The 22,690-nt window shown below is 32.3% G+C and overlaps 2 protein-coding genes and 1 long non-coding RNA gene across 3 annotated transcripts; 2 read left to right on the forward strand and 1 right to left on the reverse strand.

Moving 5' to 3' along the window:
- Positions 1-1,812: 1,812 nt before the first annotated feature.
- LOC143065167 (UMP-CMP kinase 2, mitochondrial-like) lies at positions 1,813-12,592 on the reverse strand. Its single transcript, XM_076238573.1, has 5 exons — positions 11,828-12,592; positions 11,088-11,220; positions 10,333-10,534; positions 4,947-5,174; positions 1,813-3,384 (listed from the first exon to the last, which is right to left on the reverse strand). Exons 1-5 carry the CDS (start codon positions 12,554-12,556, stop codon positions 3,261-3,263), a joined length of 1,416 nt encoding a protein of 471 aa, XP_076094688.1. The 5' UTR covers positions 12,557-12,592; the 3' UTR covers positions 1,813-3,260.
- Positions 5,279-7,218, forward strand: LOC143065170 (uncharacterized). Its single transcript, XR_012975412.1, has 2 exons — positions 5,279-6,147; positions 6,800-7,218. It is a non-coding gene; the product is annotated as an uncharacterized LOC143065170 (long non-coding RNA).
- A 762-nt stretch (positions 12,593-13,354) lies between the features above and the next one.
- Positions 13,355-17,226, forward strand: LOC143065169 (sphingosine-1-phosphate phosphatase 2-like). Its single transcript, XM_076238574.1, has 3 exons — positions 13,355-14,159; positions 14,924-15,013; positions 15,978-17,226. Exons 1-3 carry the CDS (start codon positions 13,566-13,568, stop codon positions 16,548-16,550), a joined length of 1,257 nt encoding a protein of 418 aa, XP_076094689.1. The 5' UTR covers positions 13,355-13,565; the 3' UTR covers positions 16,551-17,226.
- Positions 17,227-22,690: the final 5,464 nt, after the last annotated feature.

Raw genomic sequence — 22,690 nt, forward strand, 5'->3', positions numbered from 1 at the left:
AACACTGAATCCATCAAAATTTTCTCAGACAGCCAATCAGCAATTGGAATTTTAACTTAAAATTGGAAATCAGATAATTACGGCAAAACTATTCATGATATAAAAATCGGTATATTGGCACTAAAATCTGAAGGAATCATTGTTTCCATTGAATGGACCCCTGGACACGCTGACATACAAGGTAATGAACTAGCAGACCAACTAGCTAAAAAAGCAGCACAGGAGGCAGAAAAAATACAAAGTATTCCATTATTTACTAAACAAGATATACAAAAAGGAGCTAAAGACAGTGTTATGTTAAAATGGCAAAACAGATGGGACACCAGTGAAAAAGGAAGGAGATATTATGCATTTCAACAAAATGTTAAGAATACAATTCCAAAAGACAAACCGTCAACTGAAATATATAGAATAACTACTAGTTTAAGAACAGGATATTGCAATTTAAATTCATATAAATCAATGATATGCCCACCACTCATCGACAAATGCAGCTGTGGACAAATAGAAACAGTTGACCATTATCTTCTGGATTGTGAAAATTATGAGGAGGCTAGAGAAAAACTCCGCTCTGCACTCTATTTCATAACATCAAAACTAACACTTGAATCAGAAGTACTATTAGCAACAACAGAAAATGATAATTACAAAAATCACATAGAAGATATTCAAGATTTGTTAGGGGTTTTTATTAAAGATACTGGAAGGTTCACAAAATAGATAGTTAAGGTTTTATAAGGGTTAATTATTTATTCTTTTTTCTTTTTTTTTTTTTTTTTTTTTTTTTTTTTTTTTTTAATTAATTATTTAATTATTTATTTAGTTTCTCTGCAGTGCCACATCATAAATACAAATGTACTAATGAGGTTAATACAATAGAGACATATAATTACCAGAGTGATCGAAATTACAGATAGAGATTATAGTGTCAAGTTGACACTTCTAAAGACTAAAGACTATGTAAAACATGAACTGAACTAAAAAGAAGTTGTTGTTTAATGACTATATTGAGGGTATTGGGACAGAGGGTGTTTGCTGTTTGTCAACAAAAAACAACAGCCATGGGTATTAAAATTTAAGGAATTGCTGTAATATTAATGTTTGTCGACCCTTGTTTTAGCTCAATATACGGTCATCAATCTAACAAGTTCGTGCTGGTGTCAATTCCTTATAATTTCTATAATCCTGACATGTTTTTTTGTACCAATGTGTTCAACGATTCTTGCGCTTTCGATATCGTTGAATTCATATTCCAAATTTCCTGACACAAAGTCATTGTATAAATGATCATAAATAAAAAAAAAACGGTTTTCTAATGTGACATATCGCGATTTGCGTTTTTGGACACAGCGTTCAACTCGTATAAACCCGAATATTTCATGCCCTTCTCGTAAACTATCTCTATTCTCGGTACATGATGTTGACATCATAGAGCTGCAGAATATGTCGACTTAATCAATTTCGTTAGATAACTCGAAGAAATACAAAACCGAAATGTGAAACAGGAAGTTTTGAATGAAACGAACATATCGATGTTTACCGGTAACGGACATGAACAAAATCCGGAAATCGTAATTTTTCCAAAATAAAAAAAATCGGGGCGGGACGATTTCAGAGGGGCGGGCGGGGATGAAAATCTATCAATTAATTTTAATTGGCCTAACAATAATACATTTAAAAAAACCTTAAAAAAAATGTCCATATATATTGGTCTTTTTTTATATGAAAGTAACAATAATACATTTAAAAAAACCTTAAAAAAAATGTCCATATATATTGGTCTTTTTTTTATATGAAAGAAACAATAATACATTTACAATGTAAAATGTTTTATTTAGATATGTAGTTTGAGATAACAAGAATAAATGAAAATGAAATGATTCGGTATAAAAAGAAAGTGGTAAAGAATAAAATGCTACTATCAAATATAACTTTAAAAAAAAAAGCCCAAGGAAGTAAGATATAAACATAAAAACATTTTCACATTTTACAACAATATTTACTAATGACAATAACAAAAACTAATAACTATTATAAATGTAAAAACATTCTCACATTTTATCAACAATTTACTAAGGTTAAATACAAATGACTATAATGATAAGTTTACATAAGGGATTGTCTTATTAACACTCACCTACAATTGCGAGTACTCTGTTACAAATATATTGTAAGTGTAGGTCTTACTGACAAAATTCATGCAAAAAAAATGTCTAGAACAGAGAGGATTTGTTTATAATCATATCTAAGAATTGAATCAAAATCACAATACAAAAGGAAATTTTATTAGATATCTACCATATGATAAAGTCTATATGGATTATACTAAACTCAAATCAAGTACACATTCGAATAGGTAGTGTGAAAAGTTTGGAAAGATTCAACAGTTTAATATTTGTTATTGTTGGCATTTGTTTTCTGTATAGACAAATGGAAGTATGATCTTCATACTAAGTATTGGAGACTTCATCACTTTGATAGGCCACTTATCAAAATACCACATGTAAAGATAGATAAATTTGGTACACAGTGCTAGTGACCTAATACGATATATATGGGGTCAGTGACACACCATGTGACTAATAATATATATATACTAAATTAGGTGGAAGCACATAAAAGTAGAAGAGTACAATGTTATGCTTACCCATATCAAAATTTGATACTAAAAATGAAAAAAGCTCTTGGTAGTTGCTGACAAAAATTTATTAAACATGAATCAATGCAAAGAGGATTTGTGGTTGATCTGGTCTATTGTTCTGTCCAATATTTCTGGTGATAAATGATATCTTTTTTTTTTTATGTAATATGGATATATAAAACATGCAATATTTCAGTTACAGACACGAAAATGTGCTACTTGGATGGAGAGTTGTCTCATTGACACTTGTACCTCAACTTCTTATTATATCTATACACATTATGAGTTACCTAAATGAGGCTTTCTTCCATATTAAGAAACTCTGATTTGTAGTTCCTGTGAAATTTGTCAAGAAGAAAATTTATTTTACTTGTATCAATTTGAGGAGCGAACATGTATTCTGCAAACAGGAAGGATATAAATGACCTGAAAATGTATAGCTTACCAGTACGAAGCTTTGTACCAAATATTTAAAGATGTTAATTCAGAATAGATGTATTACAGACAGTATGCCCTTTCCTTGCAGTGGGGTATAAAAATTATATATATTCCTATATCTAAAATATTGTATAATTATGTGACTTGTATAGATAATATCAATCACATGTGACCTAAGTATCTACAATTTTATGCCATGTTTTTCTAGTGTTTCTTCTGCTGTCTTCACTACACTTTCTTTCGATCCTTTGGCATCTATTTCAATACAGACAGGATTTTCCATTCTCCTGTATGCTTCACAAAGCCTACAAAATAAAACAATGTATCTACATTGTAAATTCATAAATTATTGCGATGTTTTTATAATTGTGAAAATGGGACAGGGTTATAATCCAAATTATTTAAACTCTCATTCTGATTTTTCTCAATATTGCATAAATTAAAATTGCAATAATAAATGCACACAATAATTTCTGAATTTACAGTAGTCAGAAATCATAACTTCATTAAACAGTACATGTATTGGGTTTTGTTTTATACATTTTGTTTTCTAGTTTATTTAACAGAATTGTTTTCTGTTATATTTAACATATTATATTTAAAGGAATAAGCAGTTTTAACATCAAATCATTTACTGGGCATGTAAAAAAACTGGACTGTGATTGTTTATTAAAAATAATGAGTTTATGCAAGTAGATACAAGATTATTCAAAAGACACAAACACATTTCAACACTTTTGAAGGGATTTTGTTATCCAACTACATGTATAAAATAAACAAACAAAATCAATGGCTGATAATGGGGGAAAAAAATATTAAAATGATTGCAAAATTCAGATATAATGATATACAAGAGCTGTCAAAATGACAGTAAACCGGATTCTTTAACATTTATTTGTGTTCTGGCATTTATCAATATTACAAGGACCAAAACTCCTAATAGGTAAAATTTATGATTATCAATATCAAACTTGACTTCCATGTTGTCAACAATAACAGCATATAAACTAGATAGAAAATGACCCTCTAGCAGGACAAACTATGTGCCTTTAATGCATAAAGTAAGAAAAAATTACTAAGTCCACCTACCCAGGATTTTGAAAATATCTAAATGAACTTGACCTCCATTTTGTTGTCAGTAACAACATATTAAAATTTTAAAATCGTCATTATTGAACTTGACCTCCATTTTGTTGTCAGTAACAACATATTAAAATTTTAAAATCGTCATTATTGAACTTAACCTCCATTTTGTTGTCAGTAACAACATATTAAAATTTTAAAATGTTTGGTTGAACGGTTCATGAGTAAATGCACGGACACAACATTTTTGAAACTTTCAAGAACCGTAACTCCTGAACGGTAAAAGTCAAAATCGTCATTATTGAACTTGACCTCCATTTTGTTGTCAGTAACAACATATTAAAATTTTAAAAGGTTTGGTTGAACGCTTCATGAGTAAATGCACGGACAACATTTGGTTGCCGCCCGCCCGCCGTACATCCCCAAATCAATAACCGACATTTTTGACACAAAAATCCGGTTAAAAATGATATAATCAGATTCAGAGTTTGTGGAAAACATTGATAAAAGAACTTATATCAGTTTCAATGATGATGGAACACACTGCACTGTGGTAAAAGAACTTATTAGATTCAATGATGATGGAACACACTGCACTGTGGTAAAAGAACTTATCAGATTCAATGATTGTGGAACCTGGTAGTAAAAGTACAATATTTAGCATGCTGACACACATGGTAGAAAAGACCTTATTAAAGAAGGTTGGAAACAGAGGTATAATGTACTGATCAAGATGTGGCATCCATCAACAAGTATAATTACTGTAGGGAGTAGGAATATCTACCTTTGTCTGAATAAAATATCCTTGTCTAAGTGCTGCTCCTCGAATGTTATGGCTCCTCCTCTACCAGACAACCGTTGTCTCCTAACCTCCTCAGTAACTGTCAGGAACAGAACTAGTGTTGGCTTCAATAGATCTGATGGCCATTGGTACACCCAGTGTCCACTAGGTGGCATGTCAGATGTACTGGTTTCATTGGCTACCCCATATGCTGTAGTACTGTGCCAGAATCTGTGGAGAAACATCTAGCACTTACAGTAAGTTTTATCTAATTTATCTGAATAAAAACTCTAAATGTTATACAAATGATAAAAAATAGCACACTTAGGTGTATAATTTTTTAAAGGCAGTGCTTTAAGGCCTGACTTTCAAGTCATGAGGTTAATCTTTTCATACGCAATCTATGCAGGGGGTCTTTTGGCCAGAAAAAGATCCGGAAATGTTCGAATTTCTCCTCTTCTTTTTATGGTATGATATGGTTTTTGTTTCTTTCATTTACATTGGGGACTAAAGAAACGATCAGTGTGTATTGTTCGTTTTATAGAACTTGTTATTAATGTGTATTTTGCATTATAAGCAGTCAACCTGACTACAAACTATCATTATTTGTATTCCGTGTGGAAAGAGGTCGGGTCAATTTCGAGTGTTATCTGAGATCTCAAGATTTTTTAATTAGTTGAGACGTTGATATAACAATGAAAAGTCGACTGAACATGATTAATATTGCATCTTCTATAATTCAAAGCGGAATTCAGTTTATAAACGAGAAACCGTAAAGCGTTTTCAATTTCGGTATTAGTTATGTATGTTGTCTACGTATTATCCTGGTTCCCGGTACTACGTTCCGGGTATTAGCTATTTGATGTATCTGATGTGTAACATTACGATCAGGTACCAGCCAATCTACGTGTGTATGTGTACATGATTTCCCGCCAAAATGACCGACTTACAGCTATGGAAAAATAGTCCATAAACGTTCCGTATAATGATATGCAAATTCATAATTAATCGTAACTTTTTTTTATCTTTATATAATAAATATAACAAAATGGATTCCACAAAATTGAAAATAGCATTATTTTACGAGGATTTCTAATATTTTTTTCACTTCCGGGCGCAGTAATACGTATGTTTTGAAGGAGCTCGAAGAAATTGACAAAGTGAATTGAGAAGGAAACGGATAGATATACGGCCTTGCTATCAGGTAAAACAATTTAAATGTACAGAAAAAACACATTTACTTCACACAAATAGTACAGGCTTAAGCATTTTATTGTCTTATACACGACTGTAGTCTAGTGTTTAAACGACGGCGGTGACCTACAAGGTACGGGTCATACTGGGTCAAGTCTAAATATGTAAACATATCCACGTGCTATTAGGTAGAAAGCATCGTAATGCAATATCTGCAATTTTTTCCTCCTTTATACATCGTTTAACCAGATATATTTCTCTTTCAAATACACTTAAACACGGGTTGTATGTACATGTACGTATCCTTTCTAGTGTTTTCTTGTCCTTTAATATTAAAGTTCATTTGTTGATGTTTAAATATTTTTGAACGACTGAACACAGGAGTGAATGAATGCAACAATGATATATACTGAAGACTTGGGCTGTACAATGATAGTGTACGTATATCATACTGATAATTATTCTAGCAGTAATTATGTTAATTTAGGATGTAATGACAGGAATTCATGAGCTATGCCTCAGGCTTTCTGAAAAAATATCAATGACAATGTAAACAGGAACAAAACATTGACACGAATGATGCTCTCTTCTATGTTATAGTTATTTAGGTATGTGTGTTGCACAAGTTTCAAAAAAACTTAAGTTATAAAACTTTTTTTCAGGGCACAAACCCACTTTAAAGAGACTTGTCTACTGCCATACCAATCCTTTTTTCATGCACCATTTGCAAGCAAGAGACTGAATGGTTTGTAAAATTAAAAATCAGGACGGTGTCCAATTAAACCAAAAGAACTAAACTGGATGAATATTGTAGGAGAAATCTAGAGGAAAGTTTTGATTTGTGAAATTGGTTTTCCTGAAAAGTCATTCATCCTAGCCTGCAGAAAGGAACTATAACTGTCCACCACCAACTGACGAGCTAATGTTGAGCTTCACATATGGAATTACTCAAATACCATCAATGTCTATGTTTTCAGCACAGATTTCAGAAGTTATGACACAGCTGTGCTTTTTTTTTATACCTGTTAAAGAGTTGTATACTAAATTTTATTTTTTTTATCAATAAATATATCTTGTGTCATTTAAGAACTTGTATTTTGCCAAAAGATGCATACTAGTGAATGAAAGTGGTGCAGTTCATTTTGCTTTGGTATATAGAATTGAATTACAATTGTTCATGTTATTGGAATGCATATAAAAATAAGGAGATGTGGTACAATGTATATACATGATATTTAGTGAGTTTATCAAGCAAAAGTGAATAAGAAATAGGTATAAGCAGTTACAGGTACTACTGTACAATCTCAAACAATGAGAAAAACTCATACCGTAAAGAGAATTTCATATTTACAAGTAAGTTTTGTTTTTGCGTTGAATAATTTTCTTCTATTGTTTTAATTGCAAATATGGGAAGTGGTTAAAATGCTAATGAGACAGCTGTTATGGCCACAGAGCCTTAATTGAAAACTTCTTTTTCATTCATACCGGTAGATTTTGCCTGGAGTTAGAAACATATCTGCCAACTTTTCAAAATGCACATGGGGGTTTTACGTGAAAGATGGTTCATATAGTCATACAAAACCTTCAAGGGGGCCTTCAAATGGAAGCAGGACAAGTCGCCCCACTGGCTAATCGCCCACTTTTAAAAAAACCACCACAAACTGATTTATCAAATCGCCCCACATGTGAAATTGGTTAAATCATGTTAAATATTACTCCTGCCAACCCGCCCTACTTATAAAAAAAACGGTAATATTTAGATTAATATATATATATATAATTAAAAATAAAAACTCGCACCACTTTAATGAAAACTAATCTACACAGAATACAAACAAACCGAAAATTTATTTAATTACTATTATTGATATACTGAAATTATAATTCTAAAAAAAAAATGTATTGTTGAAGAATAACTAAGTTTTGAAGCTTAGTTATTTGCATAACAATTGAAAAGAAACCTGTTAATTGTATCATAATGCAATATAAGGAATTTAACTTATATTCAACGGGATAACATCTATTTCCATAAGTGGGGAGAGTGGCAAGACCTTTTCAGCTTTTGGTCTTCGGTGCTGTGTGGCTTTGTGCCTTTTTCACTTTCGATCTTTTATATCTGGGCGTTGTGTATTCGGGTTTAGTTTTCTGTAATTAGTTAATACTTCAGTTTCTTTATGTATATCTCTTTCATATTCATTTGATAAAATTTACTGTTTGCAATAGCATGAATTGTTCTATATAATAAGAATGTTCTTATCCCGGGCATAAAAACAATGCCGTATTTGGCGAAACCTTTTCAACTTTTTATCTCCAGTGCTGTACAACTTTGTACTTTTTTCTCTTTCGATCTTTTATATCTGGGCGTCACTTGTAAGTCCTGTGTGGACAAGGCGCGTTTTTGGCGTATTGAATTTTAAACCTGATGCTTTTTGTTATCTATTAATCATGTTTTTCTTTGTCTAATATGTTCTCCTATTTATTTGTATTGTAGTCCTGTAATATGTTGTCATTTCAATGTTATATTTAACTTTGCCATTAAAGTACGAGGTTTGGCATGCCACAAAACCAGGTTCAACCCACCACTTTTATTCCCTTTAAAAGTGTCCTGTACCAAGTCAGGAAGATGGCCATTGTTATATTATTGTTCGTTTCTGTGTGTGTTGCATTTTAACGTTGAGTCGTTTGTGTTTTCTCTTATTTTTGAGATATTGAGATCAGACGTGGCACGGTACTTGTCTATCCCTAATTCATGTATTTGGTTTTCATGTTATATTTGTTATTCTCGTGGTGTTTTGTCTGATGCTTGGTCCGTTTCTGTGTGTGTTACGTTTCGGTGTTATGTCGTTGTTCTCCTCTTATATTTAATGCGTTTCCCTCGGTTTTAGTTTGTTACCCCGATTTTGTTTTTTGTCCCTGGATTTATGAGTTTTGAACAGCGGTATACTACTGTTGCCTTTATTTGGCATTACTAAATTCATCCTGGTTAATAATATATTTATCTAGATTTCACTGATTTCCATTAGGTGGGACCAGTTGGCAGGAGTAATATTAACGGAATTTAACTTATATACAACGGGATAACATCTTTTTACATGAGTGGGGCGAGTTGGCATTAGTAAATTCTTCCTGGTTAATAATATATTTATCTAGATATTATCGTTTTCTATAAGTTGGGGCAAGTTGGCAGGAGTAACTAATATTAAGGGATATAACACATTTCACAAGTGGGGCGATTTGGTTATCCAGGTTGGGGCAGTTTTTTTTTAAAGTGGGGCGAGTTAGTGAAAAAGTGGGGCTATTTGCTAATGGGGCGATTTGTCATGGATTCCCTTCAAATATATTCTAATGTGGTTTTTGGCTTCTTCGTGCATAAACAAGCTCATTGCCATTGTTGAATTAATTGTTTTCTTTAAAATAGTCGACAAAATTGCTCTTACAAAATTTCCATTTGGGAGCCTCGAGCTCGATGGGGGAAATACTCTGCAAATACTGACAGTTGGCAGGTATGGTCATCAAAAAAGTTGATGTGTTACTATGTACATTTACCATTATGTTACTTGATGTTCTTGCTATACACACAGTACAGAGACTAGTCAATCTTTGTGAACTTCTTTTTATGGGAGTCATAGAATATGCGTATACAATCAATAATTAAAAATAGTCTATTTATATTGAAAAGGAAAAGTTCTTATATGTCTAAAGAAGAGGGACGAAAGACACATAAGGGACAGTCAAACTCATAAATTTAAAGCAAACTGACAAGGCCATGGCTAAAAATGCATTTCATGGCGAGGCACAGAAAATATACTGTAAACAGTAGACTATAGATATAGGTGAACTAGGTACAAAAGAACTCTAAATCTTAAATTCTACAAACCACCTCTGTTCTATGGAAGATAATGATATAACTGGACTAGAAATACACACAACCTGTAATTAACTGCCTTTACAGCGCTTTCGCGCTTTGATTATCCGAAGTAGTAATGAATTTATTATACATGTATTACATTTATTTGAATTTAAAACATTTAAAAAGGAAGATGATTCTATTAACCTAGTTGATTGATAATTAATTGCTTATTATCACTCAAGCACCTGTATAAAAATAATTAAACATGTGTTGATTTGATTTCTATCTGCACATCTATTGAGCTTTCAGTATTCATAAATGTTAATACAACATTTTCAAATTTACCTATCCATTATAACTGCTTTGTTCTGACATTCCCTAGCTATTTGTATTGCTACAATGTAATTGCCAATACAGTAATAAGCTCTTCTTATGATCTCTGGCAAAGCATCAAAGAACTTTCTGAGATGGGCGACTTCAGGAGGAGGAGTGTAGTATCTTACTGCGTTCAGTTTTTTCTCTAATGTTTCAGTTAATGTTGTTTTACCTAAAAGATATAGTATCAAGAGGTAATCAACAAAGAAAAATATTCAGGTCTACAGAATGGATTAATCTATCAGTCTTTCGTGTCTGTGTATAATACAGATTAGCTCTTCTTGAAATTGTGCATATCACATCTGTGTGTTGTCAAATTTCCCCTACCCTTTCTTAATGACTTTGACCAAGAATAATCAAGGACATCATAATGTTTCACCTGACATTAATGAGTTTGACCAAAACTTACCAACTCCTCTTCTTCTTTGCTAGTAAAACAATGAAAGACATCTGATAGCCTCAAAGTAGTGAGAAAAAAAAACCAACATCTATTCAAACTATATGATTATGTGGGGTTGCAAAATGATGCAACTTCATTTCTTTTTCTGGCTTAAGGAAACTTAATTTAGAACCATTACCATGATTGCAATTCTCTTCTAAAATATAAAGTATGTTAAATTCATTTTGTCAAATTTCAGAAATAACCCTAATGTGACAGTTTCATCTTAGATTAAACAACTAAACAGCAAGCAAACATGACAATTATGATAATGTTGAATGTTTACCTGTTGCATCAAGTCCTTCTACCACTACAAATGGATGTTGTATCTGATTTTGTAATTCATTCACGTCAAAGTTGCCTGGTATATTTTTGTCAGCAATATCTAGCAAGGTGATAGCTTCAGGCATATCTTTACACTGAAAATAGTGAATACTTTGATTACTTAGTCTTATTAATTTGATTGCAATTTCTAATCTATTACAATTATTTGTTAATATCATACAAATTGTCAGTGAGACAGTCAAGATGAACACTGTGCTGTCTTTTCATTTGTTCAAATAACAAAATGTATGTCAGTCATTAAAATTCACTTACACATATGTTGTTCATGTTTTCTATACATGAAAAAATCATAGAAAAGTTATTTCCCCAAAAGTGCACCAATTGTAAACATGACTTTTTTGGTAGTGAATTGTTCAATTGCAGGTTAAACAACATGAAAAAAAATAAAACCAAAGCAGTGCAGAAAAACAGATGATTTAAATAACTCACAAAAAAGCATAACCATGCATGAGGGTGTAAATGGGGGTTGACAGACTGAGAGAATAATCGGCAAATAACATGAATAATATAAATAAAAGAGAATAAGTGAACAAAATATAAATAAAAGAGAATAAGTGAACAAAATATAAATAAAAGAGAATAAGTGAACAAAATATAAATAAAAGAGAATAATATTAGGTACAAAAGTATAAAGAATAGAGAAAAATGGCTACAAATTAAAGGATACATAAATAATTTTACCTTGGATAATATTTTTCTAGCTTCAACATAGCTGTGAAAAACAGGACACAAGTCTGGTTTAGAAAATGCCCTTGACTGACACTGTGTGATAGAACGACATTTTTCAAATGTTCCCCAGCTGTCTTTCACGATGTAAATATGATCTGATAGGACGCCCATAGTTTCTGAATCTCTTTCTTCAACCCGGCATTTTCCTTCTTTTATTAGTTTAATAAAATAGTGTCTCTTCAAATTATTTTCATAAGCCATCTTAATAACATCATTTGCACTAAATTTTTTATCTGAATGATGTGCAAAAACACAAACACCTCTGTATATTTTTTCATGGGCGTCTTGATTTGAGTCAATATCGGTGAATGTACTGAGTGAGACATTACATGCATATTTTTGGGTGATTTCTCTTAACAGCTTTTGGGAACGAATGGCACTTTTGATATAATTTGATATTGTATCGGTGTTTGCCTTCAAGATGTTTGGGAAAAGCAAAATATCATGTGTATCTGTAAAACAATCCGAAACTGGCGAAAGTGAAAGTTCAAAGCTTGTTTCTTTTTGATTCTTCTGTAATAAGTTTCCCCCTCCTTCATAGCGTTCCAGGTACACTGGTTTGTCTGGAAAAGCGATGTGAATGTTCATTTTACAGCATGCATCATATGTCAAACTAGCAAGTTGTACATAGAATGATGTCCTATTTAAAAATCGCGCTTTCAGGTTAAAAATGTTAGGCATTCTATGCTTTCATTTTTGAAACGAGGCAGTAAATTAAAGATAAAACAAATTCGGAGTAACCTTGTTTATCCGCCCATTTATGGACTAGGATGGATGCTTGTCATACTTAAAAAGATTTATAACAATGTTTTGATCAACTGCATAATCGAAATAAAACTCATAATTAAAACGGATCTGGATAAAAAAGTACACAAGTAGCGTATTTTCTAATTCCATATTAAAATTCACAGTAGGTTTATTGTCCATACACATGTGTTAAAGTGAAACTACAAGTTAAAATAGAAATGATGCATATGTATTTATAATCATTATGAATGGCACGTTTTTATTGTAAAACTTATGTACATATACTTTTTTCTCAAGAAAATTTTAGTCTACATTTATTCCAATTAAATTTCGAAGAAATTTTACTTTTTTTATTTTTTTTTTTTTTTTTTTGCGTATAATCTTTGTAAGATATATCATGAAATTGAATAGATATGCTTGAAAACGGCTTGTCACAATTATTACTCAACCTAAGGATTTCGAAATGCATAACACGCATGCTAAAGCTTTCACAAAAAACTGTGACGACCTAAGAACGGATCATGACAACTTTATGTCAATAAATAATTAATTCTGCAAGATCGACTTCGGTTAAACAGTCAATTTAATATCTAGCTGTGACACGTACATTTAAAACCGATTTGCACAATCCATTGACCCCACGGTATTAAAACGGTATCTTGTGAAATTTAATATTAATTATTAATCAATTACTAAATGGATTATCAACTAATTAATCATTTAAATCTGGTTAATAAAGGTAAATAACTTGGTCGTGACTCTCAGTAAACAATGATTTGTCGCTAACGTAAACAAATCTAAATGAAAAGATCTCCAGTCACCTGATTCCACTATGAAAACAGTGACTAGGGAAGAAAGCCACAAAAATTTAAATACCTGTGAATTCATTGACCCATATTTAACGTTTATCGGTTAAAGTAAAAATAAGCCAAATAAGGGGGAAATGGCAAAACTGAAGAAATTCTTCCATCTCTCGGATCCTGAATACACAGCAAAGTTTCAACGTCTATGTGGAGTCTACCTTAATTATCAAAGTGACCAACCGTCGGAAGGAAGTTTAGAAAATGAGAACAATTCTTGTACAGTTCGGAAAAGAATAGGATTACAGGATTGTAGAAAAAATAATATCATAGAGAACCAAAATCATCAAAATGAATCTCATGATACTGTGTTCAGGACACCTAAATCAGAAGCGGACAGAATATGGAAGCATTTATCCATGTTTCAGAAATCTCTGTTTTACATACTGACATGTGCATCCTCCTTAGGAAACGAGGCATTTTATTTACTTTTCTACCCGTACGTAGCATGGAATATGGATTCTGTTGTAGTTCGTCATACAAATGTAGTTTGGACTTTATGTATGTACGCAGGACAGGCGGCTAAAGACTATCTAATATGGCCACGCCCAACATCTCCACCCGTGGTTAGATTGGAGACCGACTTTCTGCAGGAATATGCAATGCCTTCCACACATGCGATGTCAGCGACGGCTATACCATTTATGCTTGCGTATTCAATAATACATAGATATGATGTAAGTAAACACAGTTTTTAACAATACCCATACAATCATTAGAGAGTCGTTCATTTTCAGTTTAAGGTAATGTATGAACGTTTTTTTTTTTTATTTATTTTTTTTTCTTTTCAATTTATAACATGTATAACTAGCAGTGACACATATTTTATAACAGCTAAATACATTCATAAGTTATTATTTGCTGATAAAAAAAATATTTTTTTATCGTTACATATAAGCCATTTATTCATCAGAACATTATAACTTTGTGTCGACTTAAGTCGGATCCATAACAATTTAGGAATGCATCAGTGCACTGCCACGCATAAACACCGGATATAATTTACCTATAAAGTGAATGTTGTGTTCTTTCGTCAGTCATACTAGACCCTTATGGGAAGTCAATTGAGGCCGTTTAGCAGCATTCAGCCGACCATGAAACAATAATGTATACTAGTTAAGCAAATAAACATTTTTTGGATAATGTCACACTTGCGGACATTCCACAACTTACAATCTTAGAAGCAGATATTCTTGACATGGTTATCAATAAGATCACAATTCTTATCAATATTTCCATCTTGGAATTACAGAGGATTTGAGTAGCCTTTATGATCTGTATAACTTATTTAGCACTTATAGTTGTAGAGTTTTCCCACAAAGTGCCAAAATAAAAGTTTTAACCCACCACTTTTTAAGTCTAATATATGTCAACATAGGGTGTGTATTGAGATAAAAGCTTGATTTATCCATCCGTTCAACATAGTTATTATGTGTTTCAGATATCTCCTGTGTTTGTGATAAGTATAGCCATATGCTGGTGTTTATTGGTGTGTCTAAGTCGACTCTACCTTGGGGTCCATTCAGTACTGGTAAGTATTTACACGTTATCTAATTACTTGCAATTTATGATAATAACGTACGAGATCATGAGATGGATAAGTTCCTAAAACTGATTAGCTTCAAAAGACTATTTTCTGTTTTATTGTATAGCAATATAATATTTCCCACAGAAAGTAACCAAAAGTTAGCGTGCAATAAATTCTAATATTGCACTAGTGCAATAAATCTTCAAAATTCATGACGTCATCAACGATCAAATCTTAGTTTAAACCAGTTTTTACTTTTAAATATTATATTGCTATACAATAAAAGGGTTATTGCATGAATATTGGGGAATATTGTCCCTCGTAGAACATATATTGCACTCGCAAGCTCGTGCAATATAAAATTCTACTCGGGACAATATTCCCCAATATTCATGCAATAACCCTATATTATTGAATGCTGGTTTCGACATTCCGTTCTGTTTTGTACAGGTATTTTCCTCCGATATATATCGAAGCACTCCAACTTGGAAAAGCGATTAACTCTTTAGATCGATACAAAGCAGAAAACATCTAACGAAAACACAGACCTGACCTGGCAGCGTATCTATACATCCCTAAACAAAAAAGACATTAGGTGAAGATCTGAGAGAACTCGCAGTTACTAACGGCCAATACCTACTAATACAAAATTACGTATCTAAGACTAAAATATCAATCAAACACATCCAACATCCAAATTCACTCCGCTATAAAAGATAATTCAGTTTCTGATCAGTAGTACTTTCACCAGTGATTCACTGCGTGTATTCAGGGAAGAGCAGACAAAGTTAAAGCATTCAAAGCATTCACATATTTGGAAACCTTACTTGATTAAATACTATTTTATTATTTTCTCAGAGACCACCATTAACCTTATTTTAAAAGGTTGCTTATATTTAAGGACTGGGGTATATCTAGATTGAGGCGTTTTGTTTAGCTTTAAAAAAAGTTTGTTTTTGTTTTGTAGGATCTGTTATGTGGAGTGATAGCATCTTTAATCATCATTTTGTTGACTGTACCTTATATGAAGGAATATGATATGTTCCAACAGTCACATCCCATTGCACCGCTTGTTGTTTTTGGTATCAGTCTTGCATTAAGCACTGTCTGCTATCCCAACGCTAAGGATGGTTCTCCCTATACTGCAAAAGCTGATGCCGTTCAAATAGTGGCAGTATCAGCCGGGGTTACTGTAGGGACATGGATTAATTATCAGTTTGGTTTTACAGTAGACAAAGGTCAAGTCTTCCAAGCTCAGATTGTTATACCTACCATTACTATGATGGCCGAGTCATTATTGAGATTTGTGATTGGCATTGTTATACTTGGTGCCCTGTATTCAGTGATGAAAAAGTCATCAGTGCACTTCTTTTCTTATGTATTCAATTTAGAAAAACCAAACAAGAAACATCCATCGGTAGAGATTGGATATAAATTTGTTACATACTATGTTTTAGGATTTGCAATCATATTTTTGATACCATATATCCATTTTCTATTGGGACTTGGTAGAACGGCGTATTTTAATGAGGTTCAGTAGATAGTATCAGAAGTCATACATACATGTGCAGTCATGTTCGATATTATAACATTTAAAAAAAAAAAACACTGGTCAAAGAGAATTGCTCATATAAGTAAATATTATTACGTATAAAGTAAACAAATAAACAAATGAAAGTTTGGACATATTATAGATTTGTAAACAGTTTGTCAAGTTAAAAAAACTGATAAACAAAGATAAAAAGCTTTGACATTATTGTTGGTTTCATATCATATCAATGTTGAGCCCTCTTTCTATCGCTCTGATCAATACTTATAGATTATCATTGATCATCTCAACGAGATGGATTTTCTCGCTTGAGCCGGGACGGCGAAAGCGAGAAAAGCAATCGAGTTGAGATGACCAATGATAATATATTTATCGCTTTTTTACCTATGACGACGATGTCAAATTCATGTCAATTTCGTTAGCAAAGCCACGTGCCTTCTTTGTTTTTAGCGATAATTTCCATCTCAAGCGAGTAGCATGATATGAAAAATTATCACAAAAAAAGATCAAAAGAAAAATTCACAAAATAGCGATAATATAAAGCAAATAACATCTTTTCATGGTGATCATATTTCTATACAATTGATAGAATTGTTATTTTACAAGTTAAGTTTATTGTTTCCAAAATTTCGAAGTTTATATTTATAATAAATGATTTAACATGCTTTTTTAATCTTGTTTGCTATCTCCCTCATATTACAGAAACAAACTAGCGGTGATTCTTGAGGGAAAAAAAAAGATATGGACAAAATCCTTGTAACAAGTGTTTTTCGAAAGTAATCAAGACAAACGAGACGATTTTAATTTTGAAATTATAAATTTCCCTCACCTTAGTAGCAATATACCAACTTCACCTGCATATGGGATTTATATTTCCCAACTTATTCGATATCCAAGAGCTTGCAGCTTCTACTCAGACATTGTAAAACGTCATCAGTCTCTGAGTAGAAAGTTGATGAACCAGTGGCAAAGAACGTCTCGTCCTTTTTCTAAAAAAAGTTCATCGGAAGTTACCAAGACCTTGTTGATAAATATTCCATATCAACTTCACAAATAATACATGATGGTCTTGATGTATAGATTCTGCGTACTGATGTTGTTTATCATCTTAACAACGTTTTATATTGTTCTTTCATTTGTCTTTGATCTATTATTAATATTACTTTTACTGTTGGATTGTTTTCTGTGATATCCATTTAACGTGGCTCGGTACTTAAACATCCCGTCAATGTGTTTGTATCATCTTTCATTTTTTGCTGGTGTGTTTTGTATATGCGACTTTTTGTGTTTCTTTGGTTCTTATAACGTGACTCTGTAAAAGATCCCGTCAGTATGATATTGTTCTATTATATGTCATTATGATATTTTTATTATGAATTACAAAATACGTTGAACCACAAACGTCAAAATTATTCAATCGCGTAGTGGAATGAACTATATGTGGATTCCTATAAATTCTATATAACTTTTGGACTACTTTAAATCTCGGTCTATTTCTGAAATTAATTCTTATATACTTTTGATATTTTAACCCTGTATGCTAACATTGCCCATGTGAAATCTTAAATTTGTTTGTATATACATTGAACGACAAATATATGTGACGTATAAAATTTTCTGACGTCAGACAAGCAAATCAATGTAGATGTTTTTGTGTTCTGTTAATAAAATTGTTCCTTTTAAAACTGTTACACGATGATGACTGCTGTACCCATATTTTGACTATTTTATGAATTATGACTGTTTAGTTCACGCATCATTGTAAATATAACGAATTTGATGAGACTGTCATCAAAGTGAGAGGTTTAGCGCTGTAAAACCAGGTTTAATCCACCATTTTCTACATTTGAAAATGCATGTACCAAGTCAGGAATATGACAGTTCTTGTCCATTCGATTTTGATGTGTTTTGTTATTTGATTTTGCCATGTGATTATGGACTTTCCGATTAGATTTTCCTCTTAGTTCAGTATTTTTGTGATTTTACTTTTTGCTGTCTATAAAGACATCATCATTTGCTTGATAGCTGAATATAACAAAGAACGATAATAAAACAAAAGGTCAAACAGTTATTGTGTAAGGAATATGACAGTTCTTGTCCATTCGATTTTGATGTGTTTTGTTATTTGATTTTGCCATGTGATTATGGACTTTCCGATTAGATTTTCCTCTTAGTTCAGTATTTTTGTGATTTTACTTTTTGCTGTCTATAAAGACATCATCATTTGCTTGATAGCTGAATATAACAAAGAACGATAATAAAACAAAAGGTCAAACAGTTATTGTGTAACAATTTGATTGCCGAAATGAAATAGATGCAAACTTAACACATCATAGCAATACGTATACATTTATTTCGTATATGGTGTTCGAAACAAAATATAATGAAAATACAAAAATAAGAAATAAATCAAAAGAAATTTCGAAGAGGAAGACTAAATACAGACCCACTTTATATGGAGTACAAAGTATCGTAGTCTTCATTACTAGAACAGGTACTCTTTTTATTGGATTGATTGTCGGATTGATTGTTGTTTGCTTAACACCCAGTGGCAAATATTTCATGCATGTTCAAGACAAGAACAAGTTAACAATAAATACAATAGGTAGCTCTTGTAATAATAGAGGCCATCCGGGATGATGGTCAGAAAAATTTGGACTGTTACTGAAAAATGAGGGTATTTCGGATAGAGACAGAAATTTTGCCTTGCAACAGGCCATCCCTAAGAGTTGTTGCACGGGTTCTTAAAGTACAAAGAGCGTGGCACTGTCTTTACACGAGGCATTGGAATTAACGTCCCCATTCTGACCGGACGTGGCTGCAAACTTGATACATTAAGCACAGCCAAACGAACGCCCAACTTTGGCAAGCGTTTTACTCCCGATCGGAAGAAGGCCAAGTGACCATATTTCTATTCCCCAGTCACCCTTGAATCATGCTCTTTTGATGGGAACTTGACGTATTTCTCTTTTTTTTGTTTCAGGTATTTTCGGTTGTGTGCCAGTTTTTACTCTTTCTCGACAGGTTTTCTTACAGATAATATGACCATAGTAAACAAGTGTGCATCACTCCTGGCAGCTTTCTATTGCTGGTGTTTCAAATAGGCTTTTTGAAAATGAAAATGAATTTACTTAAAGGTTGTATGGGAGTATAAAATACTGTGCCGAAATGTATTTTATATGGTACAATTTTAAGGAATATTATAAAACATCCATGGCACGTAGAATATTTTTAAGCTGCAGGTTGTGTAAAATTTTTACTTTTTTGTAAGGGTATAAACAGAGACAGTGCACTGTTGACACAAGAAAAATATCAAAAGACAGTTCATATAAAAAAGTTTTAATGGAGTCACTTCTGCATTGCAATTTGCTGTTTGGAGTAAAAATCTGAACAGATCAATTATTGGAAAAAAATATTTGAAGACCGCTTTGATCAGTAAGTGCCAAGGTTCAGCAGGTAGGCGATTGTATCGGCAACATTATGCCAGTCATTTAGTTTAACGGCCTTGCACGAACCTGTTTTTTCATTTAAAAGGGTAGCAATAAAATTGAGAATGGAAATGGGGAATGTGTCAAAGAGACAACAACCCGACCATAGAAAAAACAACAGCAGCAATGCATGCATATATATATTCATTATATTATAAAGTATTTCTTAATGAATTCACTGTTCCCTTTTCATTTAAACCGAACAACAGATGTACAAAAGCAATGTCCTTTTGGGCAGTAAGATATATTGTAAGACCAATATTTATAGTCTTTTTGGCAGTATGATAGTAAGACCCACATTCAGAATCACATTTATTGTATATGTCTCTGGGTCTGGATTCATCAACCACTGGGTTTTCATGGAACTACCTGGTTTGAATTACACCGTTACATTTCAAGACATAATCACATAAATTATGGTAGAGACAATATTGTAATCTCATTTCACAAAATTTTCCGTAAACCCAAATTCACAGCTAGGTTAGTACAACAGAAACATTTTTGAGAATCTAAAGAAGATTAAACAAAGGCATCTGAAACTGATCGAGCCGATTTTCCTCTCCAACTGCTTGACATTGCGAAATCCTAATTAAAACTGACTTTGCTTCTTGTATGAATAGGAGTTTCGGGACAAGATGCATGACGAAAATCACCTATATCGACTATCGATATTATATGACATAAAACAATTTTCATAGTTCATTTACTTGTGTTATTGTTCCTAATTGTCAAAAGAGATTTTAACAGTACGTCGACGTCCGTCCAATGCGTAACAAAATCACTGGACAATTAGTTTATCACATAACTTTAAACATAAAAGTTCAGCATATTTTTTTCTTAACGTACAACAAAGTGCAGCAAATGCACATTCTGGAAATATTTATAAATATATGTTAAGAGCAGTATAATGGAAATAATAAACGACTATTCAGAAAATAGCGTTAAAATGTCATATCTTAAAATTTTAACATGATAGTTGGACCGTGACATCCAAAAAATTAAGGTGTTCAACCTGAACTATCAAATCTTCCATATTTTGTAGATTTTATCATACCTTTTTTTATGCACATTTGGAATATCAAGTTATTCTGAAATTTAAAAAAATAGCAATAACAATTTTCTGTTAACGATTCTTCCATATTCGAAAGTTAATCCTTCCAAATTACTACTCCTTACACATAACGAACTGCATTCCAAACACATCCACCATGGCCGTTTTTAATTTTTTTTGGCGGTCAATTTCGTAAAACGTCATAATCCGAATCTGATAACTTCTACTATACGAATATGCGAGAAAATCTGTTTACTTTGTATAAATTAAAACAAAAACTCTATTTTATGCTTGTTTAATGTTACAAGTTTCACATATTTTTGCCGTTTTCTCTATATTCGTTTCATATTTTATAGATTTAATTTTGATAACCTCACTAGTTATGTGGATTTCCATGGCTAGCATTCATCTTTTTATCATAATAAAAAATCCTATTTAAAATATTTTTGAAACACAGTTGTGTTTATCTTCGCTAGCCAAGGGTTACGATCCACTCCCGTTCTCTCCACCGAAAATATGTTTATTGCAGCTTGACCCATTCAACTATAGCAAACATAATAATTACATAAATAATACTGATGTTCCAAAATAGAATAGAGGCGAAAGATACAAGGGACATTCAAACCCATTAGTCGGAAATAAACTGACAAGGTCATGGCAAAAACAAAAAAGACCAAAGAACAACACTATTTAATAAAATTCAACATGGAAAACTAAATACTGAGCAACAATTAAGAACCACACCTAAAACCGGGATCAATGTCATGTTCTCCGGAAGGTTAAGCAAATAAGCATTCAAACTAATTATATATCCATTCTCAATTTTATTAACACAAATATCCTCCAACATTTATTTAAAATAAGATAAGAAACTGGAGGAAGGAAAGCCTGGAAAATGAAAAAATCTACACTTGTTTTAAACTTGTGTTCGAATAAAAAATAAATCTTCAATGATATTTGGGATTTGAAGTGACTTTTAAAAATCATGGTAAGCTTAACGCAACAGTATCAAAATGACTATCCAATGTGCACCAATTTTGCCTAAAAAGTTACGGATACGATCTTATAAGTTGTTTTATGCCCCTCAGTCAGGCTGTAGGTCCGTCTATCCAGTTTGCCTTAACCAAATATTATGGACCTACATGTACTTAAAAAATCAGATTAAGTTCGATAACGATATGCGCAAGTGGGCCGAAACATCAGCTGTCTTTCATGGACACATTCAATTCCTTCAAGTTGTTTTATAGAGTAAAGATCTTCCCGTGCTTGTATTTCCTATCATGATTTCCTTGATAGAGGATTGCTGCTCATAAGGAAGCTATTAAACCAAGAGTTCCAAATGGGGAATTTAAAATCATCTTTTCGTAAATTTTACGTACGCCATAACGAGTTGGTTAACCGTTACGGAATAACCGTTTCACAGATGATATCGGGTATGTTCCTTATGTCGTAACTACAATAACTTTCCCTTCTCATGAATGCCGTGACCTACCGAATTAAACTATAAAATTGAGAATGGAAATGGGGAATGTGTCAAAGAGACAACAACCCGACCAAATAAAAAACAACAACAGAGGGTCACCAACAGGTCT

Source organism: Mytilus galloprovincialis, chromosome 2 (assembly GCF_965363235.1).
Source record: "Mytilus galloprovincialis chromosome 2, xbMytGall1.hap1.1, whole genome shotgun sequence".
NCBI lineage: Eukaryota > Metazoa > Mollusca > Bivalvia > Mytilida > Mytilidae > Mytilus > Mytilus galloprovincialis.

Coding starts and splice junctions, on each gene's coding strand:
- LOC143065167 (XM_076238573.1), bottom strand. CDS start 12,556: ATGCCTAACATTTTTAACCTGAAAGCGCGATTTTTAAATAGGACATCA. Junction 5,175..10,332: donor AAAGCAGTTATAATGGATAG/GTAAATTTGAAA, acceptor GTTTCTCCACAG/ATTCTGGCACAGTACTACAG. Junction 3,385..4,946: donor GATATTTTATTCAGACAAAG/GTAGATATTCCT, acceptor TTTATTTTGTAG/GCTTTGTGAAGCATACAGGA.
- LOC143065169 (XM_076238574.1), top strand. CDS start 13,566: ATGGCAAAACTGAAGAAATTCTTCCATCTCTCGGATCCTGAATACACA. Junction 14,160..14,923: donor CAATAATACATAGATATGAT/GTAAGTAAACAC, acceptor TATGTGTTTCAG/ATATCTCCTGTGTTTGTGAT. Junction 15,014..15,977: donor TTGGGGTCCATTCAGTACTG/GTAAGTATTTAC, acceptor TTTGTTTTGTAG/GATCTGTTATGTGGAGTGAT.